Consider the following 21,992-nt stretch of genomic DNA (forward strand, 5'->3'; position numbering starts at 1 on the left):
AAGTTATGCTCCAATCTCTCAATTTGGTACTGAGGCCAAGATTCTCTATGATAAATTGTCCTTGGCTTTCATGCCACATGTGTGGTGACCACAGGTGTGATGCTGCATAGTTACATCCAAGTAACATAGTGCACTTAACATTGCATATCGCAGCAGTGATGGGTATTCAATGAAGAGGGAACGCCGCCCCCCCCAAACCAACCACCCAACCCTGTCCTTGGCCCTGGGCAATTGCCCAGGTTGAGATCAATTTGACTAATTAGCACTGGGACTGTTTAGTGGTGATGATGGGGATTTTGCTGCAGTGTGACTGGATGGTTACGCAGGTTGAAGTTTGAGAAATTTGAATCTGTTGCTTTGCCTTCAGCAGAGTAGGAAAAGCATGCATGGATACTGGTATCCATGCAAGTATTTGCAGTAATGTTAATGAACATGTTTCAGGAAATATGTGGCATGATGATACAGCATCATTTACATTCGATCATTTGGCACAGTGGTTAGCACTGCTGCTTCACAGTGCCAGGGACCCGGGTTCGATTCCCAGCTTGGGTCTGTGTGGAGTCTGCACATTCTCCCCGTGTCTGCATGGGTTTCCTCCAGGTGCTCCAGTTTTCTCCCACAGTCCGAAAGATGTGCTGGATAGGTGCATTGGCCATGCTAAATTCTCCCTCAGTATACCCGAACCGACACCGGAGTGTGGCAACTAGGAGATTTTCACACTAACTTCATTGCAGTGTTAATGTAAGCCTGCCTGTGACTAATAAATTAACTTTAATTCATCCTTTCATATTTACTGAATCAGCTGGATTTCGTGTCCAACAGCAATCCACTGGAAAATCGCTAAAATAGCAGAATAGCTCTGTTTTCCTCCCCATCCTGCCAGCTTGCCTGTCTAGGTTGTATAGTTTACAAGTGAAATTTAAGCAGGAGAAAGCACAAAAATTCTTCAGAGCTCTGAAGTGGAGTCTTACGGGCTGGAAACGTTACTCTGTTCCTGTCTCCACAGTGTAGTGGGATCTTTCTCTTTACTCCACTTACAGGCTGGTATTTGGGGGTCTGCCGATAGCTGCGAGTGTCTCTCTCTTACAGGCCTTGAAAGTTCAAAGGCCGGGGAATGCTGCAGTGGGGCAACTCCGCAGGAGAGAGCGCTGAACCAGGCTCACTGTTTATACCTGACCGGTAACCTGATACTTATATCACACAGCCATCCCAAAACTGCCACCAAGGCCTGAGTGATTCTCTCCCTTGTTGGTGGGACAACGGCCACCCTGCACCCACTCCACTCGAGTAGGTCTCCAAGAGAGAGAACAGAGAGACTCTGTTCTTTATCTCCTGACCCGCTGTCTCCCTTGAGTGAGCGGGTTCGAATCGCTCAGATCACCCTTGGTTCTAGACTCTAGATTTATGGTAAGGTATATTGAAACTGTGACCTCGCCAGAGTGCGCTGATGAGAGAACAAGAGGCAAGATTAACTCCAAACGAGTTTCAAAAAGTGATTTATTTAACAATAGAATCAACCTCTCCAGTACCACACCACACATGAATAAAACTTATACTTTATACTATCACTATGGGAGAAATGCTAACGGATACAACGTAAAATCTTACTTTACACAGTTCAAAACAAGGTTACTGAACTTTAAAATTACAATACACCACCCCTCCCCTTGCCTCAACCTCTATCCTATCCTCGGGAGCTTCACAAGGTTGGCTGGGATACTTGCAATTCTAAAAGGAGTTCCTTTATAATGAGCTCGAACGTCTTAGTGCAGGGTCGAAATTGGGCTGCTGGTGGTCTTCACCTCTGCACATGAGCTTGTGATTCTGGAAGAGAGCTCGGTTTGGCTTGTCTGCTCCCTTGATCTTAACTTCAGTCCAATTTAACAACCAACTTCCCTGCCCCCGGACCTGATTTCAAGGACAATGGGCGTTCGATCACCAGCAGTCTCGGTTTAATTGAGTCAAGTCCAAACACAAAAGGCTGGAACTGCCTTGACCCCCGTTGGTCATTATTTTAATGTTTTTAATGCTCCTCCGGAGCTTCCTGAACAGTATCCCATTAGTGGGATGGGTCATCTTGTCTTCTGTGGATGGGCCAATTTCCGCGGCCATTGTCTCCCTGCTGGTCTGTTTACTGTTTGTCTGCTGGTCTCCATCTCCTTTTGTCCTTCTGATGATTAGATCACTGGTGTGTCTGCCTTTCTGCCGCACCTGGCCATGTGCATATTCAGGGGGCTCACACCTTTCCTTAGCACAGTCCACAGGCAGGTTATGTTTGTCCTGCCGAGCCTTCTGGGAGGTTTTATCAGCCAGCAGCCAGAGTTGGCCACTTTTAAACTGTCAGGTTTCTCCTGAGTCCTTTTAAAATATGGAGGATTGCCCTGAAACCTACAACAGATGCTGCCAGACCTGCTGTGTTTTTCCAGCATTTTCTGCTTTTATTTCAAATTTCCAACATCCACAATATTTTGCTTTTAATTCATCTGTTGTATTAGAAATACTATGGGCATTTACTGTTTTTGCAAAGTCTTATCTGCTGTGGCAGTCTTAAATTTGTACATTCTGTCTCTTCTACTCTGCTGGATTTGCCATTGCCCTTATTCTTACTGATGATGTGGAGTTGCCGGCTTTGGACTGGGGTAGGCACAGTAAATAGTCTCGCAACACCAGGTTAAAGTCCAACAGGTTTATTTGGTAGCACGAGCTTTTGGAGCGTTGCCCCTTCATCAGATGAGTGAAGAGTTCGGTTCACAAACAGGGCATATATAGACACACACTCGATTACAAGATAATGGTTGGAATGTGAGTCTTAACAGGTGCAGACAATATGAGCAGAGAGAGGGTTAAGCACAGGTTAAAGAGGTGTGAATTGTCTCCAGCCAGGACAGTTAGTGAGATTTTGCAAGCCCAGGCAAGTTGTGGGGGTTACAGATAGTGTGACATGAACCTAAGATCTCGGTTGAGGCCGTCCGCGTGTGAGGAACATGGCTATCAGTTTCTGCTCAGCGATTCTGCTGTGTCGTGAAGGTCGCCTTGGAGAACGCTTACCCGAAGATCAGAGGCTGAATGCCCTTGACTGCTGAAGTGTTCCCCGACAGGAAGGGAACACTCCTGCCTGGCGATTGTCGAGCGGTGTCCATTCATCCGTTGTCGTAGTGTCTGCATGGTCTCGCCAATGTACCATGCCTCGGGACATCCTTTCCTGCAGCGTATCGGGTAGACAATGATGATACATTGGCATTTTTTTCCTTTGGATTCATGGCAAACAATGACTGAAATAACTACATGATGACGTCAACAAGTTCCATCCCACCACCAGACTCACCATGGACTACTCTCCAAAATCGGTTGCATTCTTGGACACACGCATCTCCATCAAGGACAGTCACCTCAGCACTTCACTGTACCGCAAGCCCATGGATAATCTCACGATGCTCCACTTCTCCAGCTTCCACCCTAAACATGTTAAAGAAGCCATCCCCTATGGACAAACCCTCCGTATACACAGGATCTACTCAGATGAGGAGGATTGCAACAGACACCTACAGATACTGAAAGACGTCCTTGTAAGAACAGGATATGGCGCTCAACTCATCGATTGACAGTTCCAATGCGCCACAGTGGAAAAACACAGACCTCAGAAGACAAACACGGGACACGGCGGACAGAGTACTCTTCATCGGGTGAACTCAAAGTTTATTTGCATGCACACTACATGGTATGGAGAGTTCATAATGTCACTTCCACACTCCGACCGTAAAGTTAGGGATAGAAGAAAGAAGGTTTGAGAAAATAAATATTGGCAGAGACCAGAATCAAAGTCCAGTGAGGTATTCTTTCATGGAAGTTGGTGAGTTGAAAACCGAAGTTGTAGAATTCACTTTTTTGGTTGTGTTTACTTCACAACATGAGATAGGTATGCAGAGATTAATCAGTCTTAAAGGTGATGGCACAGAATTTCCAACAGAAGCACAATGAAATGGGAGAATACGCTTAAGTGAGTAGTGAATTAGGTTCACAATTCGGTGCACAGGGGAAAGAGGTGCTTTAGTTAAGGTTTATTGCAATATGTAAAGTGTTAAGTACTAGTTGGTTTTATCAGTACTAGTAAGGTTTATGAATAGTTGTAATGTTTGTTAGGCCAAATGAAGTTAATATAAGTCAAGTAAAATTTAAGACATGGCAAGCAGCCCAATTGTGTGGAATGTGCGTGTGAAGTCCTGGACATTGCCAATGATCTTGGCCATTACATCTGCAGGAAGTGTCACTAGCTGCAGAAACTTGAGATCTAGGTTTTTTTTTGTACTCGAGCAGCAGCTGGAGTCATTGTGACTCCTATGCAAGGCTGAGAGCTCCGTGGATAGCACATTCAAAGAGGTCATCATATCACAGGCCAGGAGTATGGAAGGAAATCCTAGAATCCCTACAGTGCAGAAGGATCGAGCCTGCGCCGACAACAATCCCACCTAGGCCCTATTCCCGTAACCCCATGTATTTATCCTCATAATCCCCCTGAAACTAAGGGGCAATTTAGCATAGCCAACCAACCTAACCTGCACACCTTTGTATTGTGGGAGGAAACTGGAGCACCGAGAGGAAACCCACAAAGACTAGGGGAGAATGTGCGGAGTTTTGCACTATCACCTGAGGCTGGAATTGAAACCGGGTCCCTGGTGTTGTTAGGCACAGTGCTAACCACTGTGCCACCGTGCCATCCTTAATGGGTGACCGCCAGACAGTCCAAGAGAACCAACCAGGTAGTGCAGGAGGCCCCTGAGGTCCCGTTCACTAATCCGTTTTCCATTTTGGGTGCTGGGGTTCGATGTTGTTTCCTCAGAGTGCAGTCAGAGCAAACTTTGTGACACCACATGCAGCTCGGCTGTACAGGAGGGAATGAAGAAGAGGGACAAACAATAGTGATAGGGGATTCCTTAGAGGCATTTCTGTGGCTGTAGACATGACTCTAGGATGAGGATGGTATGTTTCCTCCCCGTACCATGGTTAAGGATGTCCCAGCGTAACTGCAGGACATTCTTCTAAGGATGGGGTGTGAGGTTGTGGTCCATATTGGTACCAATGACTTGGATAGGAAAAGGGATGGGGTCCTGAAAGCAGATCTTAGGGAGCTAGGAAAGAGATTGAAAAGCAGAAGCTCTAAAGCGGTAATCTCAATGACTGAGTCCCACATTCTTGTGAGCATGGAAATAGAAGAATTGAACGATTGAACACATGGCTGGAAGGCTGCTGTTGGAGAGAGGGCAGCAAATTTATGAAGCATTGGAACCAGTTCTGGGGAGATGGGACCTGTACAAGCAAGACAGTCTACACCTGAACAGGACTGGGATGAATATCCTCACAGGGAGATTTGCCAGTGCTGTTGTAAGAGGTAGGTTTAAACTAAATTGGCAAGGGGATGGGAATCTAAGGGCAAATTCAGAGCAGGGATAGGAGATAGAAAAATAGCGAGTAACTCTGAAAGACAGAAGAAGCACAAGTTTTAAAAATATACAGTGCAGGTTAATACTGCAGTGAAGTTACTGTTGCCACAGTCCGGTGCCTGGGTTACACTGAGTGAGAAATTAGCATGGCCAATGCATCTAACCAGCACATCTTTTGGACTGTGGGAGGAAACCGGAGCACCCGGAGGGAACTCACAAAGACGCAAGGAGAACGTGCAGACTATATACAGACAGTGACCAACACCGGGAATCAAACCCGGGTCCCTGGCACTGTGATGCAGCAGTGCTAACCACTGTGTCACCGTGCTGCCTTTTGTCAGTGTTAAAAGGTATATATGTAAACAGCAGGAGATAGCAAATAAAGCTGACAAGTTGAGGGCTCAGTTAAATGTATGGCAGCATGATATCATTACTAGAATGGAACCTAGCTAAAAGAGTGGCAAAAATGTAACACATCTGGATATAGAGTTTTTGGGCAGGATAGAGGGGGCAATAGAATTGGAGGGAGTATAACATTACTGGTCAAAGAATCAGTCATAGCTGTGGAGAGGGATGATATTATTAAATGAGACCATATGGGTTGAGCACAGAAGTAAAAAAGGAACAACCACATTGCTAGGTGTGTACTCTAGACCCCCAAGTAGTGGAAGGGAGTTAGAAGAATAAACATGCAAGTACATTTCTTTGTAGTAGGGTGGTAATAGTTGGGGACTTCAACTACCTTGATATCAATTGGGATGCAAATTGTGCGAAGGGCACAGAGAGCAGAAAATTCTTGAATTGTGTTCGAGAACTTTTTTAGCCAGTATGTAACAAGCCCAACAAGAGGAGATGCAATTGTAGATTAAGTCCTAGGAAATGAAGCTGGGCAAGTGGTTGAAGTAGCAGTGGAGGATCATTTTGGGAACAGTAACCATAATGCAGTTAGATTTAGCATCATTATGGAAAAGGACAAGATAACACTGGAGTAAAAGTTCCACATTGGAGAAGACAAATCTTAAACTGAGAGCTGAACTTTGAAAGTTGACTGGATGCAGCTACTGGAAGAGAAAACAGTGTCAAACCCCAGGCAAGATTCTACAGGCAATCTAGACATGTCTCCAAAAAGAAAAAGGGTGGTACTGCCAAATCTAGAGTCCCCAGTTATCCAGAAACATACTATGCAAGATAAATTAGAAAAAGAAACTGATGGCACTCACTCACAAAAAACTTAATACTGTAGAAAGCAGAGAGGAATGTAGACAGTATGTGGAAGATATTGAGAGGGTTGAGAGACTTGGAATGCACATCCACAGGTCCCTGAAGCGGCAGTACAGGTGGATGAGGTGGTAAAGCATTTGAAACGCATTATTTTATTGGATGAGGTATTGAATACAATGCTGGCACTGTATAATTCACTGGTTAGGCCACAGCTAGAATTGTGTACAGTTCTGGTCATCACATTACAGAAAATGAGAGAGTACAGAGGAGAGTTACAACAATGTTGTCAGGGCATTAAAGTTGCAGCCATTAGAAACGATTAGAGGATGCTGAGGGGTGACCTAATTGAGGTGTAAAAAATTATGAGGGGCCTAGATAGGGTTGATAGGAAAGACCATTTTCTCTAACTTAGGAGTCAGTTTCTGGAGGCGTAGATATGAGGTGGTTGGTAGAAGGATTAGAGGACATGCACGGAAAAGCTTCTTCACCTAGATGGTGGTGGGCATCTGGAATTCACTGTTTGGTTTGGTGGTTGAGACAGAAACGCCGAGCTCATTTGAAAGGTACCTGGATCAGCACCTAAAGTACTGTAACCTGAAAGGTTATGGACCAGGTGCTGAAAAATGGGACTAAAATTAATGTCTAGTTTTCTGTTTTCTTTTTTGGCCACCACAGACACAGTGGGCTAAAAGACTTCTTTCAGTGCTGTAACTTTTGTATGGTTCTAAGCAGTGTAGATAGGGCCAGATGTTCAACCTGGTCAGAACTCCTTTGTGATTTCTAATCCGATGTTAAATAGCAGACTGAGCTATAGAGTTCAACAAGGCAGTGTTACTTGTTCCGGAGGCTGAGATCTCACAATCTTCACCTCTCCACCAGTCTTCAACAAAGGATATGTATCCATTGTCTGGATTTTGGCTGGGTCTCAAAGACTACAAACATCCCAGCCATTGAGTTGAAAGGAATGATTGAGGTGTCCTTTTGTCTTAGCAGACAGACCCTCCTCTAGGTCTCCTGCTGGCAAGCCTGGGTTACCAAATGTAAATTGCCTTTATAAAGCTCTTTTTGCAGTTGGGCTGTACAGTCCCAAGGTGATCGTTAGTGGCTCCTCAGTAATCACGAGACTTGAATTTTCCTGAAACTGCAAAATGACTTATTTTATTCTGGGGTCACAGACATTTTAAGGATTGTGTTCAGCCAAGGCCCAGTTTTGAAATTTAAACACAGCATATTTTATAAAAAGTGCAGTGTGAAATCATAGTCCATCACACATTTTATTGAAATGATTATTTGTTCTCTTAATTAAATATGGCTGAGGAAGGAGCCATCTAATCATGGGAGTAGGCCTGGGGTTATTTTTAGCAAAACAAAAACAAGTTGAAATTTATTCAAAGTGGCTGTGACATCATGTTTCCCTCATGTTATTTCTCCCTGCTTGGACTGTGCACCAATGCATAACTTATTGAATGAGGGCAGGTTTGGTTGAGTTTTGTTTAGGAGATATATTTTTAAAATCCAAATTAAGTAACCAAATGACATGGGATTAGAATACAGGTGTCTTTTCCTCCATCATAAGGTCAGAAGTAGGGTGTTTGCTGCTGATTGCACAATGTTCAGCACCATTCATGACTCCTCAGATGTTAAAGTAGTCTAAATCCATATGCAGCAAGACCAGGAGAACATTCCGGCCTGGGCTGACAAGTGACAAATGACATTCGCACAAGTAAGTTCTAGGTGATGACCATCTCCAACAAGAGAGAATTATGACCATCTACCCATGACATCATTGCTGAATTCCCCATTAACATCCTGGGGGTTACGATTGACCAGAAACTGAACTGGACCAGCCATGTAAATACTGTGGCTACAAGAGCAGGTCAGAGACTAAGAATTCTCAGTGGGTAACATACCACCTGACTTCCCAAAGTCTGTGCACCATCTACAAGGCAGGAGTGTGATGGAATACTCTCCACTTGTCTGGATGAGTGCATCTCTAACAACACTCGCAAAGCATCATGGTTGGTACGGTAGCACATTGGTTAGCACTGCTGCCTCACAAGGACCTGGGTTCGATTCCCGGCTTGGGACACTGTGTGGAGTTTGCACATTCTCCCTATGTCTGCATGGGTTTCCTCCGGGTGCTCTGGTTCCCTCCCGGGTTAGGTTGATTGGCCATGCAAAATTGCCCCTTTAGTGTCCTGGGATGTGTAAGTTAGAGGGATTAGTGGGGTAAATGTGTGAGGTAGTGGGGGTAAGGCCAAGGTGGGATTGTTGTCGGTGCACACTCGATGGGCCGAATGGCCTCCTCCTGCACTGGAGGGTTTCTATGATTATTATGATCATCCGAGTCAAAACAGCCCACTTGATTAGCTCTCCCATCCACCGGCTTAAACTTTCACTCCCTCCACCACCTAGCACATGCACTGCAGCAATTTGCCAAGCCTCCTGTGACAGCATCGTGAAACACACGATCTTAACTACCTAGAAGGACAAGGGCAGCAAGGGAACACCACCACCTGCAAGTTCCCGTCCAAGCCACATGCTCAAAAATATATTGATGATCCTTCACTGTAACTGGATCTACACCCACTGCAAAGGTTCAAGAAGGTGATTCAACATTATCATCTTGAAGATATTTTGGAATGGATAACAAATGCTGGTGTTGCCTGCAACACTCCCATCCAATCTAAGAATTAAAACTAATCATTTGTGGTTCCTGATTACAGTGATTGATTATAGCTCTGCAGTTCTGTTCCTATGATATAATATACAACTTTAGCACAGAAAGATATCCCAAGAGGAATTCTGAGGGCTCTTGATAGGGTGGATGCGAAAAGGATGTTTCCTCTTGTGGGTGAATCTGGAACTATTGATCACAATTGTAAAACAGTGGTCAGCCCTTTAAGGCAGAGACCAGGAGAATTTTTCCTAAGGATCGTAAGTATTTGGAATTCTGTTTGTAGTGTTTTGAGGAAGACGCTTGGATTACTTTTAAGGCAGAGATAGATGGCCTTTCATCCTTTTGCTAATCAAGGATCTATAGGGGGTAGGCAGGAATGTGGAATTGAGGTTACAATCAGATCAGCCATGATCTTATTGAATGACGAAGCAGGCTCAAATGGCCGAGTGGCCTACTCCTGCTCCTAATTTCTCTGAAATGCATACTGCTGAGCTTGCAGGATAACTGATTGGAAAGTTGAGCTATGATTTAAAGTCTTAAAAGTATATGGTTGTGGTGTTGGGGAGGGAGATGCATAATACTAATAAGCCATATGGCCCTGCTTTAAAATCACTGTTTGGGGTGTGGGCACATATTTCAGAAAATTGTACATCAGGGCAGCTTCCCAGTATCTTTGCATCTCCGTGTGATCTTCAGAGGCATGGTGAAATTGGCATCGGTGCTGCGGATGAAGCCCAGCAGATGACTAACACCATCACATGCACACACATCATGGAAACTTGATTTGTATTGAACAATATTTGCGCTTGTAAGTCCTTAATCTTCTATACTGGGGTTTGGCTGATTTTGGGTGAATTGTGGAAATTCCAAACTAATATGTTGGTAGACAGGGAAACACTGTCGGACAGCAAGGAGTGGGGTGATGGTTGAGTGGGACTTGTCAATTGTTTAGAATACGGCCAACACACTTTTTTTAATGGAAAATTTGGAGCTTCTGGATCTTGGTAGGCTGGTGAGTTGGGTGTTGGAAGGACAGAGTCTAGAAGTGACAAAAATATGGGTAAAGGTTGTGGAGGCAGATTCCGTTTCCACTCCTAATATTTATTTTGATTTACACTTTAGACAGTCTATTAAATAGAATTAATATTTTTGCATCTTTGGTATTGAATATGTATCATTTTACCTGTGAGATTTACTTGATACAGAAGTGACATAAATGAGACCACCTCCATTTCAGACTTTACTTTCTTAAAACTATGTTCTAAACTTTCAGAGCTACATTTTGGCAAGAACAATCAATGCCTCGGGTCAAATCATTTGGTGCCCTTAATATGTAAATCTGATGCGCTTTGCTACACTATACACCAGATAATTGTCTGGTAGCCTTTCTGGGACAGAGGTGAGCTCCTCCTATGTGGATGCACAGAATGAGTATCAGGGCTCTCTTCCAGTCCAACACCTTTTCAGGTGAACTTGGTTTATTAGTTCATATGCTCCCCTTCAACTCCTTTGCTGAAGCACTGACTCAAGTGACTCGAGGGCTGTACTCGATCTGGTACTGGCTAATGAGCCTGGACAGGTGTCGGATCTCTCAGTGGGGGAGCATCTTGGGGATAGTGATCATAACTCTATCTCCTTTACGCTAGCATTGGAAAGAGATAGGATCAGGCAAGCTAGGAAAGTGTTTATCTGGAGTAAGGGGAAATATGAAGCCATCAGGCAGGAGATTAGAGGCGTAAATTGGAAGGAGGCATTCTCGAGGAAAAGTACTGAAGTAGGGTGGCAGATTTTCACGGAATGTTTGTCTGGAGTTCTGCATGACAACGTTCCGATGAGACAGGGAGGTGTTGGTAGGTTATGGGAACCGTGGTGCATGAAAGCTGCGCTGAACCTAGTGAGAAAGAAAAGGGAAGCGTACAAAAGGTTCAGAGAGCTAGGTGATGATAGGGATCTAGATGAGTATACGGCTTGTAGGAAGGGACTTGAGAAAGAAATTAGGAGAGCCAGAAGGGGTCACGAGAAGGACTTGGCAGGTAAGATTAAGGAGAACCCTAAGGCGTTCTATAAATATGTGAAGAGTAAAAGGATGAGATGTGAAGGAATAGGACCTATAAAAGGTGAAGGTGAGAAAGTCTGTACAGAACCGAAAGAAATAGCAGAGGTGCTTAACAAATACTTTACCTCGGTATTCACGGTGGAAAAAGACCTGGGTGGTTGTACTACAGGATTGAGGCAGACTGAAAAGCTTGAGTATGTGGACATTAAGAAAGAGGATGTGTTGGAAATTTTGAATAGCATCAAGATAGATAAGTCGCCGGGACCGGATGGGATGTACCCCAGGTTACTGTGGGAGGCGAGGAAAGAGATTGCAGAGCCTCTGGCGATGATCTTTGCGTCGTCGATGGAGACGGGAGAGGTTCCGGAGGATTGCGGATGTGGTTCCTATATTCAAGAAAGGGAATAGGGATAGCCCAGGAAATTACTGACCAGTGAGTCTAACCTCAGTGGTTGGTAAGTTGATGGAGAAGATCATGAGGGACAGGATTTATGAACATTTAGAGAAGTTTAGTATGCTCAAAAGTAGTCGACACTGCTTTGTCAAAGGCAAATCGTGCCTTACGAGCCTGGTGGAGTTCTTTGAAAATGTGACTAAACACATTGACGAAGGAAAAGCGGTAGATGTGATTTACATGGACTTCAGCAAGGCGTTCGATAAGGTCCCCCATGCAAGACTTCTCGAGAAAGTGAGAGGGCATGGGATCCAAGGGGCTGTTGCCTTGTGGATTCAGAACTGGCTTGCCTGCAGAAGGCAGAGAGTAGTTGTAGACGGGTCTTTTTCTGAATGGAGGTCGGTCACCAGTGGAGTGCCCCAGGGATCTGTTTGGGACCCTTGCTGTTTGTCATTTTCATAAATGACCTGGATGAGGAAGTGGAGGGATGGGTTGGTAAGTTTGCCGACAACACTAAGGTTGGTGGTGTTGTGGATAGGTTGGAGGGATGTCAGAAGCTGCAGAGTGACATAGATAGGATGCAAGAGTGGGCGGAGAAGTGGCAGATGGACTTCAACCCGGATAAATGCGTAGTGGTCCATTTTGGCAGGTCAAATGGGATGGAGGAGTATAATATCAGGGGTAAGACTCTTAGCAGTGTAGAGGATCAGAAGGACCTTGGGGTCCAGGTCCATAGGACTCTTAAATCGGCCTCGCAGGTAGAGGAGGTGGTTAAGAAGGCGTATGGTGTGCTGGCCTTCATCAATCGAGGGATTGAGTTCAGGAGTCGGGAGATAATGATGCAGCTTTATAAGACCCTCGTCAGACCCCACTTGGAGTACTGTGCTCAGTTCTGGTCACCTCATTACATGAGGGATGTGGAAATGATTGAAAGGGTGCAGAGAAGATTTACAAGGATGTTGCCTGGATTGGTTGGCATGTCTTATGAGGATAGACTGAGGGAGCTCAGTCTTTTCTCCTTGGAGAGACGAAGGATGAGAGGTGACCTGATGGAGGTGTACAAGATGTTGAGAGGTATAGATCAGGTGGATTCTCAGAGGCTTTTTCCCAGGGCTGAAATGGCTGCTACGAGAGGACACAGGTTTAAGGTGCTGGGGAGTAGGTACAGAGGAGATGTTGGGGGTAAGTTTTTCACACACAGGCTGGTGGGTGACTGGAATCGGCTGCTGTCAGTGGTGGCGGAGGCAAACTCAATAGGGTCTTTTAAGAGACTTCTGGATGAGTACATGGGACTTAATAGGATTGAGGGTTATAGGTAAGCCTATATATAAGCCTAGGTAGGGACATGACCGGTGCAACTTGTGGGCCGAAGGGCCTGTTTGTGCTGTATTTTTTCTATGTTCTAAGTTGGGATGTAAGGGGTAATTTTTCTAAACTTAAAGCTTCACACACCAGGAACATGAGACTTCCAGCGCATTACCTGAATTCCTTTTTGGTGGAGCAAACTGCATGCCGTGAGTGAGAATTCGTCAAATCTTCTAGCTGGCTCTGCAGGCCTTTGGTTGATCATTTGTACATCATACAGCATTGAAAACTGATTGTTGACATTTTGCTTTGTGTCCCTGTGTTTGCAGTCTCATCTTTACCTCTGGCATTAGTTCTCAGAACACAGCTTTTACTGCTTATTGGACATGAAGGTTGCTCACAGATTATGACTTCACTCTGCCAGGAAAGCTGCACTTGTTATTTACTTAGTTTTCTAAAAGATTTTTGAGGGTCTTTCTAATGTTCCTGCCTGAGATTTGCAAGCTGCTTCTTGCCTGTGTCCCATTGTTGGAAATGCCACTTAGCTAAAATCAAGGATGAAGTGTGTGAATCCCACCTTGTGGCATTCATTGGAAACTTCTTCAGGCTCTCTGTCTGGAGCACAATTTAGTAAAATTATCTCTCTGGTCATGTCCAACAAGGAAAAGTTTTCCCTGGGTTTCTTGACTCTCCTTGATATGATTTATCATTGTCACATGTATTAGTATACAGTGAAAAGTATTGTTTTTTGCAAGCTGTACAGACAAAGAACAATACAATACAGCACAGGAAACAGGCCCTTCGGCCCTCCAAGCCTGTGCCGCTCCTTGGTCCAACTAGACCAATCGTTTGTATCCCTCCATTCCCAGGCTGCTCATGTGACTATCCAGGTAAGTCTTAAACGATGTCAGCGTGCCTGCCTCCACCACCCTACTTGGCAGCGCATTCCAGGCCCCCACCACCCTCTGTGTAAAAAAACATCCCTCTGATATCCGAGTTATACTTCGCCCCTCTCACCTTGAGCCCATGACCCCTCGTGATCGTCACCTCCGACCTGGGAAAAAGCTTCCCACTGTTCACCCTATCTATACCCTTCATAATCTTGTACACCTCTATTAGATTTCCCCTCATTCTCCGTCTTTCCAGGGAGAACAACCCCAGTTTACCCAATCTCTCCTCATAGCTAAGACCCTCCATACCAGGCAACATCCTGGTAAACCTTCTCTGCACTCTCTCTAACGCCTCCACGTCCTTCTGGTAGTGCGGCGACCAGAACTGGACGCAGTACTCCAAATGTGGCCTAACCACCGTTCTATACAGCTGCATCATCAGACTCCAGCTTTTATACTCTATACCCCGTCCTATAAAGGCAAGCATACCATATGCCTTCTTCACCACCTTCTCCACCTGTGTTGCCACCTTCAAGGATTTGTGGACTTGCACACCTAGGTCCCTCTGTGTTTCTATACTCCTGATGACTCTGCCATTTATTGTATAACTCCTCCCTACATTATTTCTTCCAAAATGCATCACTTCGCATTTATCCGGATTAAACTCCATCTGCCACCTCTCCGCCCAATTTTCCAGCCTATCTATATCCTGCTGTATTGCCCGACAATGCTCTTCGCTATCCGCAAGTCCAGCCATCTTTGTGTCATCCGCAAACTTGCTGATTACACCAGTTACACCTTCTTCCAAATCATTTATATATATCACAAATAGCAGAGGTCCCAGTACAGAGCCCTGCGGAACACCACTGGTCACAGACCTCCAGCCGGAAAAAGACCCTTCGACCACTACCCTCTGTCTCCTATGGCCAAGCCAGTTCTCCACCCATCTAGCCACTTCTCCTTGTATCCCATGAGCCTTAACCTTCTTAACCAACCTGCCATGTGGGACTTTGTCAAATGCCTTACTGAAATCCATATAGACGACATCCACGGCCCTTCCTTCATCAACCGTTTTTGTCACTTCCTCAAAAAACTCCACCAAATTTGTAAGGCACGACCTCCCTCTTACAAAACCATGCTGTCTGTCACTAATGAGATTGTTCCGTTCTGAATGCACATACATCCTGTCTCTAAGAATCCTCTCCAACAACTTCCCTACCACGGACGTCAAGCTCACCGGCCTATAATTTCCTGGGTTATCCCTGCTACCCTTCTTAAACAATGGGACCACATTCGCTATCCTCCAATCCTCGGGAGACAAAGCATACTGTACAAAGAAGGAAAGGAGAGAGTGCAGAATGTAGTGTTACAGTCATAGCTAGGGTGTAGAATAAAGTTTTAGAAGCATAGAACGAGAGTAAAAGATAGAATTAGAAGGTATGCTGGGCATAGTTGGCAAGAAGTCACCACACTCCGGCACCCTCTTGCCAATCTCTAAGAAAATAAAGCTTTTTGTCGTGGTTGGGGTCTGTACCAGGCTGATTTCCATCTCCAGACACCACCGTACCACATGCAGTCTGATCATATTGAGATCTTGCATGTCCTTGTTACAGTTGAATGTAGTTCTGTCATAGTTTAAATATTCAAATATAGTACCTACTGTTGGTTCCTCACATAATTTTTCTTTCCCTTATTTTAAAGATCGCTTGGTGGAATCTAGTGCTCTACGGAAAGCAATTGAAGCTGTTTACGCAGCCTACCTCCCCAAAAATACACACCCCTTTCTGTATCTGAGGTAAATTAGGTAGATTGAGGAGACATTCTATTCAGATATTTTTGCTGTATTTTCAATATTTAGGACTGTTCTCTCTTTCTTTAAGCCTTGAAATATTGCCGCAGAATGTCGACGTTAATGTCCATCCCACAAAGCATGAAGTACACTTCCTGCATGAGGATAGTATCATTGAGAGTGTGCAGCAGCATGTTGAGAGTAAGCTGCTAGGCTCCAACTCTTCTCGAACCTACTTCACTCAGGTCAGCATTGTGCTTACAACCACTGTTCAAATAAACATGGTCAGGTTTCCTCTAATGGGGTCATAAAATTGTTGTCTATGAACAAGTTTATTTTTAAAATTATAACTACTTGTCATTCAAAATCTTCCCTCGTTTGGTTATGCTGTTCGAATGTTAGAATGTGCCAATTCAGAAATGAAGTGTTTGACCTATTCAGTCTGCATATGGCATGCTTGCCTTTATAGAACGGGGCATAGAGTATAAAAGTTGGGGTCTGATGTTGCAGATGTATAGAACGTTGGTTCGGCCGCATTTGGAATACTGCGTCCAGTTCTGGTCGCCACACTACCAGAAGGACGTGGAGGCTTTGGAGAGAGTACAGAGGAGGTTTACCAGGATGTTGCCTGGTATGGAGGGGCTTGGTTATGAGGAGAGATTGGGGAAACTGGGGTTGTTCTCCTTGGAAAGACGGAGGATGAGGGGAGACTTAATAGAGGTGTATAAAATTATGAAAGGCATAGATAGGGTGACCGGTGGGAAGCTTTTCCCTGGGTCGGTGGTGACGTTCACGAGGGGTCATAGGTTCAAGGTGAAGGGGGGGAGGTTTAACACAGATATCAGAAGGACATATTTCACACAGAGGGTCGTGGGGGCCTGGAATGTGTTGCCGGGCAAGGTGGTGGAGGCGGACACACTGGGAACGTTTAAGACTTATCTAGACAGCTATATGAACGGAGTGGGAATGGAGGGATACAAAAGAGTGGTCTCGTTTGGACCAGGCTAATTGTTCCTGGTTTCTCGTTTCAAGGCTTCATTCTATGATCATCTTGCTGGTGCCAGTACAGAGTGAGACTGCGGATAGTTGGGAACCTGTCTCGGGGGCAGGGAATTCATATGGTGTTCGTGGAAGTGGAAATGACTAGGGTTGGGAAGCATTTTCCGATCAGGGCCATTGTGATCTCCTGGACTCGTTTCGATCGCCTCAGGGAGTCGGAGAGGAATTTCCCAGATTTTTTTTTTTCCCCATATTGGCCCTGGGGTTTTTCACTCTGGGTTTTCGCCTCTCCCTGGAGATCACATGGTCTGGAATGGGGGGGTGGGGGTGAGTTAATAGGTTGTAATGAACAAAGCATCGTAGCTGTGAGGGACAGCTCGGTGGATAGGATATTGGTATGTAGATAGGCTGGAAAATTGGGCGGGGATCCTGGATTCAGGATTCAATCCTGGACCGGGGAGCGGCGCGGGCTTGGAGGGCCGAAGGGCCTGTTCCTGTGCTGTATTGTTCTTTGTTCTTTGCACTGATATTTTTGTTCAAAGCTCCTTGGCTTCCCATGTCCCTGCAATGTTTCTGTTTATCTTTTTGGACTCCTCTTAAAAGCAGTCATATCTCTCCTTCTCCCTAACCCTATGCTCACTGTCCTAATACAAGTATGCCCTTTTTGTTGTTTTATGTGTTCTTCATTCATTTTCTTTACTGCATTATAAGGCTTTTTATTCTCCCTTTTCGTATGTGTCCTTGAATTTTGTTTTGATATCTTCCCCTGTAATTGTTAAATGCTGCTGTGTTTGGTTTAAAATATAATCTAATCTCCCTAGTTATTCATGAACCTTCAATGCACTTTGTTTTTTTACCCTACTGGGATACCCTTTGTTTGTAAATTTTCCCTTGTGTCATTCAGGATTTTGGGTGAAGAATACCTGATTTGTGGCAATATCAATTTTCCAATTATTGATTTAATGAATGAATCGATTGTGACACACTGATCCCTGCGCTAGATTGTCCAACAAGGGCGGCACGGTAGCACAGTGGTTAGCACTGCTGCTTCACAGCTCCAGGGTCCCGGGTTCGATTCCCGGCTCGGGTCACTGTCTGTGTGGAGTTTGCACATTCTCCTCGTGTCTGCGTGGGTTTCCTCCGGGCGCTCCGGTTTCCTCCCACAGTCCAAAGATGTGCGGGTTAGGTTGATTGGCCAGGTTAAAAATTGTCCCTTAGAGTCCTGGGATGCGTAGGTTAGAGGGATTAGCGGGTAAAATATGTGGGGGTAGGGCCTGGGTGGGATTGTGGTCGGTGCAGACTCGATGGGCCGAATGGCCTCCTTCTGCACTGTAGGGTTTCTATGTTTCTATGTTAAGTCAAACATCTCTGCTGCAGAAGCAAGTGAAATTTACCCATGAGTAACAAAAGAAAATCACCATAAGCTGTTTGTCCACTTTTAGTTATTGAGAATCAACTACAGTTTAGATAACATTGAACAAGCGTCCAGTTCCCATCAGTAATTGGATCGATTCAAAACACATCCAGAAACTCAAACTGGGCAACCATGAGGCTCGGTGAAACTATCAGTGGCAGCAGAATTGTGATCGAGCATAAACTGTGTAACCGCTTAGCAGAACGTATCCCTCACTTTACCATTGCTATCAAGCCAGAGGATCAACCTCCGTTTGAGAATTAGAAAAGAACCTGCAAGAAACAGAACCAAACAACATTCTGAAACGAAATGGTGCCAGCCCAGTGAATCTACAACGCATTGGAAGCAGTACATTATGTGAGCCCACAATCCAGCGAATCAGATCAAAGCTCTCCAGTCCTACCAATCTGAAAATGAGTGATGATGAACAATTAAGCAACTAATTGTATGTGTAATAATGAATAACTAGGGAGATTAGATTACATTTTAAACCAAACAAAGCAGCATTTACCAATACATCTGCAAAAGACAAGGCTGAAGCATTTAAAGTCATTTTCAGCCAGAAATACCGAATGGATGATCCATCTCAGCCTTGAGGTTCCCATTATAGAATCATAGAATCCCTACAGCACAGAAAGAGGCCATTCGGCCCATCGGGTCTGCACCGACCACAATCCCACCCAGGCCCTACCCCCATATCCCTACATATTTACCCACTAATCCCTCTAACCTACGCATCTCAGGAAACTAAGGGCAATTTTAGCATGGTCAATCAACCTAACCCGCACATCTTTGGACTGTAGGAGGAAACCGGAGCACGTGGAGGAAACCCACGCAGACACGAGGAGAATGTGCAAACTGCACACAGACAGTGACCCAGGCTGGGAATCGAACCCAGGTCCCTGGAGCTGTGAAGCAGCAGTGCTAACCACTGTGCTACCGTGCCGCCCCACTGTGCTACCGTGACAGATGTCATTCTATAGCCAATTTGATTCACTCTACCTTGTATCAAGAATCATCTGAATACACTGGACAGGACAAAGGCTATGGATCCAGACAATACCCTAGTAGTAGTGCAAAAGACCTGTGCTCCAGAGCTAACTGAGTCCCAAGCCAGTATAGCTACAACTCTAGCATATATCCAAAAATTATCCAGATACATCCTGTCTACAAATGGACAAATTCAATCAAATCAGTTACCACTAGTCTACGCTTATCAGCGAAGTGAAGGAAGCTGTCATCGACAGTGCTATCAGATGGTACTTAGACAGCAATATCTTGTTCACCAATACTCAGTTTGTGTTCCTAGGCCCACTTGGTCCCTTTTTACAGTCTTCTTCCAAACGTGGAAGGAGCTGAATTCTAGAAATAAAGAGTCATCACTCTGGAACTCACTGCACATGAGGTCGATTGTAGAACATAGAACAGACCCTTTGGCCCACAACACTGTGCCAAACATGACGCCAAATTAAACCAATACCTTCTGCCTGCTCTTGGTCCATATTCCTCTATTCCTTACATATTCATGTGCTTATCTAAAAGCCCCTTAAACACCCCTATTGTATATGCCTGTGCCACCACCCATGGCAGTGCGTTCCAGAGATCTACCACTCTGTGTAAAAAAAAAACTTGCCCCTCACATTTCCTTTGAATATTTCCCCCTCTCATCTTGAGTGCATGCCCCCAAGTATTAGACATTTTAACTCTGTGGAAAAGATTCTGACTGTCAATCCCATCTATGCCTCTTTTAATTTTATAGACTTCTATCAGGTTTCCCCTCTGCCTCCACTGCTCCAGAGAAAACAACCCTAGTTTGTTCAGCCTCTGCTTATAGCTCATACCCTCTAATATAGGCAGCATCCTGGTAAACGTTTTTTGCAATCTCTCCAAAGCTTCCAAATCCTTCCTGTAATGTAGCGACCAGAGTTGAACACAATATTCGTAAGTGCGGCCTAACCAAAGGTTTATAAAGCTGCAACATGATGTCCTGACTCTTGTACTCAATACCCCGACCAATAAAGGCAAGCATGCTATATGCCTTCTTTATCACTCTATCTCCTTGTGTGGCCACTTTCAGGGAGCTATGGACTTGAACGCCAAGATCCCTCTGTACATCAGTGCTTTTCAGGATCCTGCCATTAACTAAATACTTACCCTTATCATTTGATCTCCCAAAGTGCAACACCTCACTTGCCTGGAGAAATCTGTCATTTTTTCCACCCATATATGCTGCTGATCTATATCCTGCTGTATCCTTTGACAACCTTCTACACTATCCACAATTCCACCTATCATTGTATCGTCTGCAAACTTAGTAACCCACCCATCTACATTTTCATCCAAGTCATTTACATATATCACAAACAGCAGAGGATCCAGTACAGATCCCTGCAGAACACCACTAATCACAGACTCCCAGCCAGAAAAACACCCTTTCACCATTACTATGACTTCTATGAGCAAACCATTCCTGAATCCAAGCGGCCCAAGTGACCATGGATCCCGTGCACCTTGATCTTCTAGATGAGCCTATCATGAGGGACTTTGTCGAAAGCCTTACTAAAATCCATGTAGACAATATCCACTGCTCTACCCTCATTGATCACCTTCATCATCTCCTCGAAACAAATCAATGATGACCTGACCCGCACAAAGCCATGCTGACTTTCCCTAATTAGACCATGCTTTTCCAAATGCATATAAATCCTAGCCCTAAGAATCCTCTCTAATAGCTTCCCAACCACCAATGTGAGACTCACCGCTCTATAATTTCCTGGCTTATCCTTTTTCCTTTCTTGAACTGAGGAACAACATTAGCTACTCGCCAGTCCTCTGGGACCTGCTACCTCGTTGAATATGTTTAAATCACGGATAGATGGATTCCTGATCAGTAAGGGAATTGGGAGTTATAGGGATCAGGCGGGTAAGTGGAACTGATCCACTTCAGATCAGCCATGATCTTATTGAATAGCGGGGCAGGCTCGAGGGGCTAGATGGCCTACTCCTGCTCCTATTTCTTATGTTCTTATGACCTCTCCAGTAGCTAGCGAGGATATAAAGATCTTTGTCAGGGCCCCAGCAATCTCCTCTCTTGCCTTTCTCAATATCCTGTAAGTAAAAATCAATGATTTTGAAAGGAAATTAGATGAATACTTGAAGGAAATAAACCAGGGCTACAGGGATTGAGTAGGGGTGTGTACTGACTAAATTGCATGGAGAGCCAGCATGATCTTGATGGGCCTAATTACCTCCTGTGTCATAAATGACTCTCTCATTGTATAATATGTAAAATAAACATTTGACAAAATGCATCAAGGTATCCTATTAGAATAAAGTCAGTGGGAATCGTGAGAGGAAAACTCTCCACTGGTTGGATTCTGACCTAACACAAGAGAAAATGGTTGGCATTAAGTCCAGAATGTCACTGCAGGAGCTTCTCCGACTAGTGTCCTAGGTTCAACCTTCTTCAGCTGCTTCATCAATGACCTTCCCTTCTTTGACGTCAGAAATATCTGAGCAGTTCTACTTCATCCTTTGGCTCATTCTATGCTTTAACAACAAACTTTTCTCTCCCTTTCAAGTATCATAGATTTCAGGCATTAACACCTCATGGATTTTGCTCCCTTCCTCTGAGCCTTCTTCCCTTTACTTTCCTCTAACCCCATCCCTTCTTCCACTCTGACACCTTGCCATTTTTTCATGATCCCCTGTCTGCCTCTTTCTGACCCTAAATGATCGATCTTTAACAATGGCCTCAGCTTCATACAATTGCATCCTTGCTTCAATTAATTTTGATTATGCTGAAC

General features: G+C 44.7%; 1 protein-coding gene across 1 annotated transcript in view; it reads left to right on the forward strand.

The window, feature by feature from the left end:
- The window catches only part of mlh1 (mutL homolog 1, colon cancer, nonpolyposis type 2 (E. coli)), a 54,059-nt gene that overhangs the window by 18,173 nt on the left and 13,894 nt on the right, over nt 1-21,992 (forward strand). Inside the window, exons 10-11 of the mRNA XM_078216638.1 lie at nt 15,686-15,779; nt 15,865-16,018. Coding sequence (XP_078072764.1) covers nt 15,686-15,779; nt 15,865-16,018 — 248 coding nt within the window. The remainder of the gene's footprint in view (nt 1-15,685; nt 15,780-15,864; nt 16,019-21,992) is intronic.

This window comes from Mustelus asterias, chromosome 7 (genome assembly GCF_964213995.1).
Source record: "Mustelus asterias chromosome 7, sMusAst1.hap1.1, whole genome shotgun sequence".
NCBI classification, from domain to species: Eukaryota; Metazoa; Chordata; class Chondrichthyes; order Carcharhiniformes; family Triakidae; genus Mustelus; species Mustelus asterias.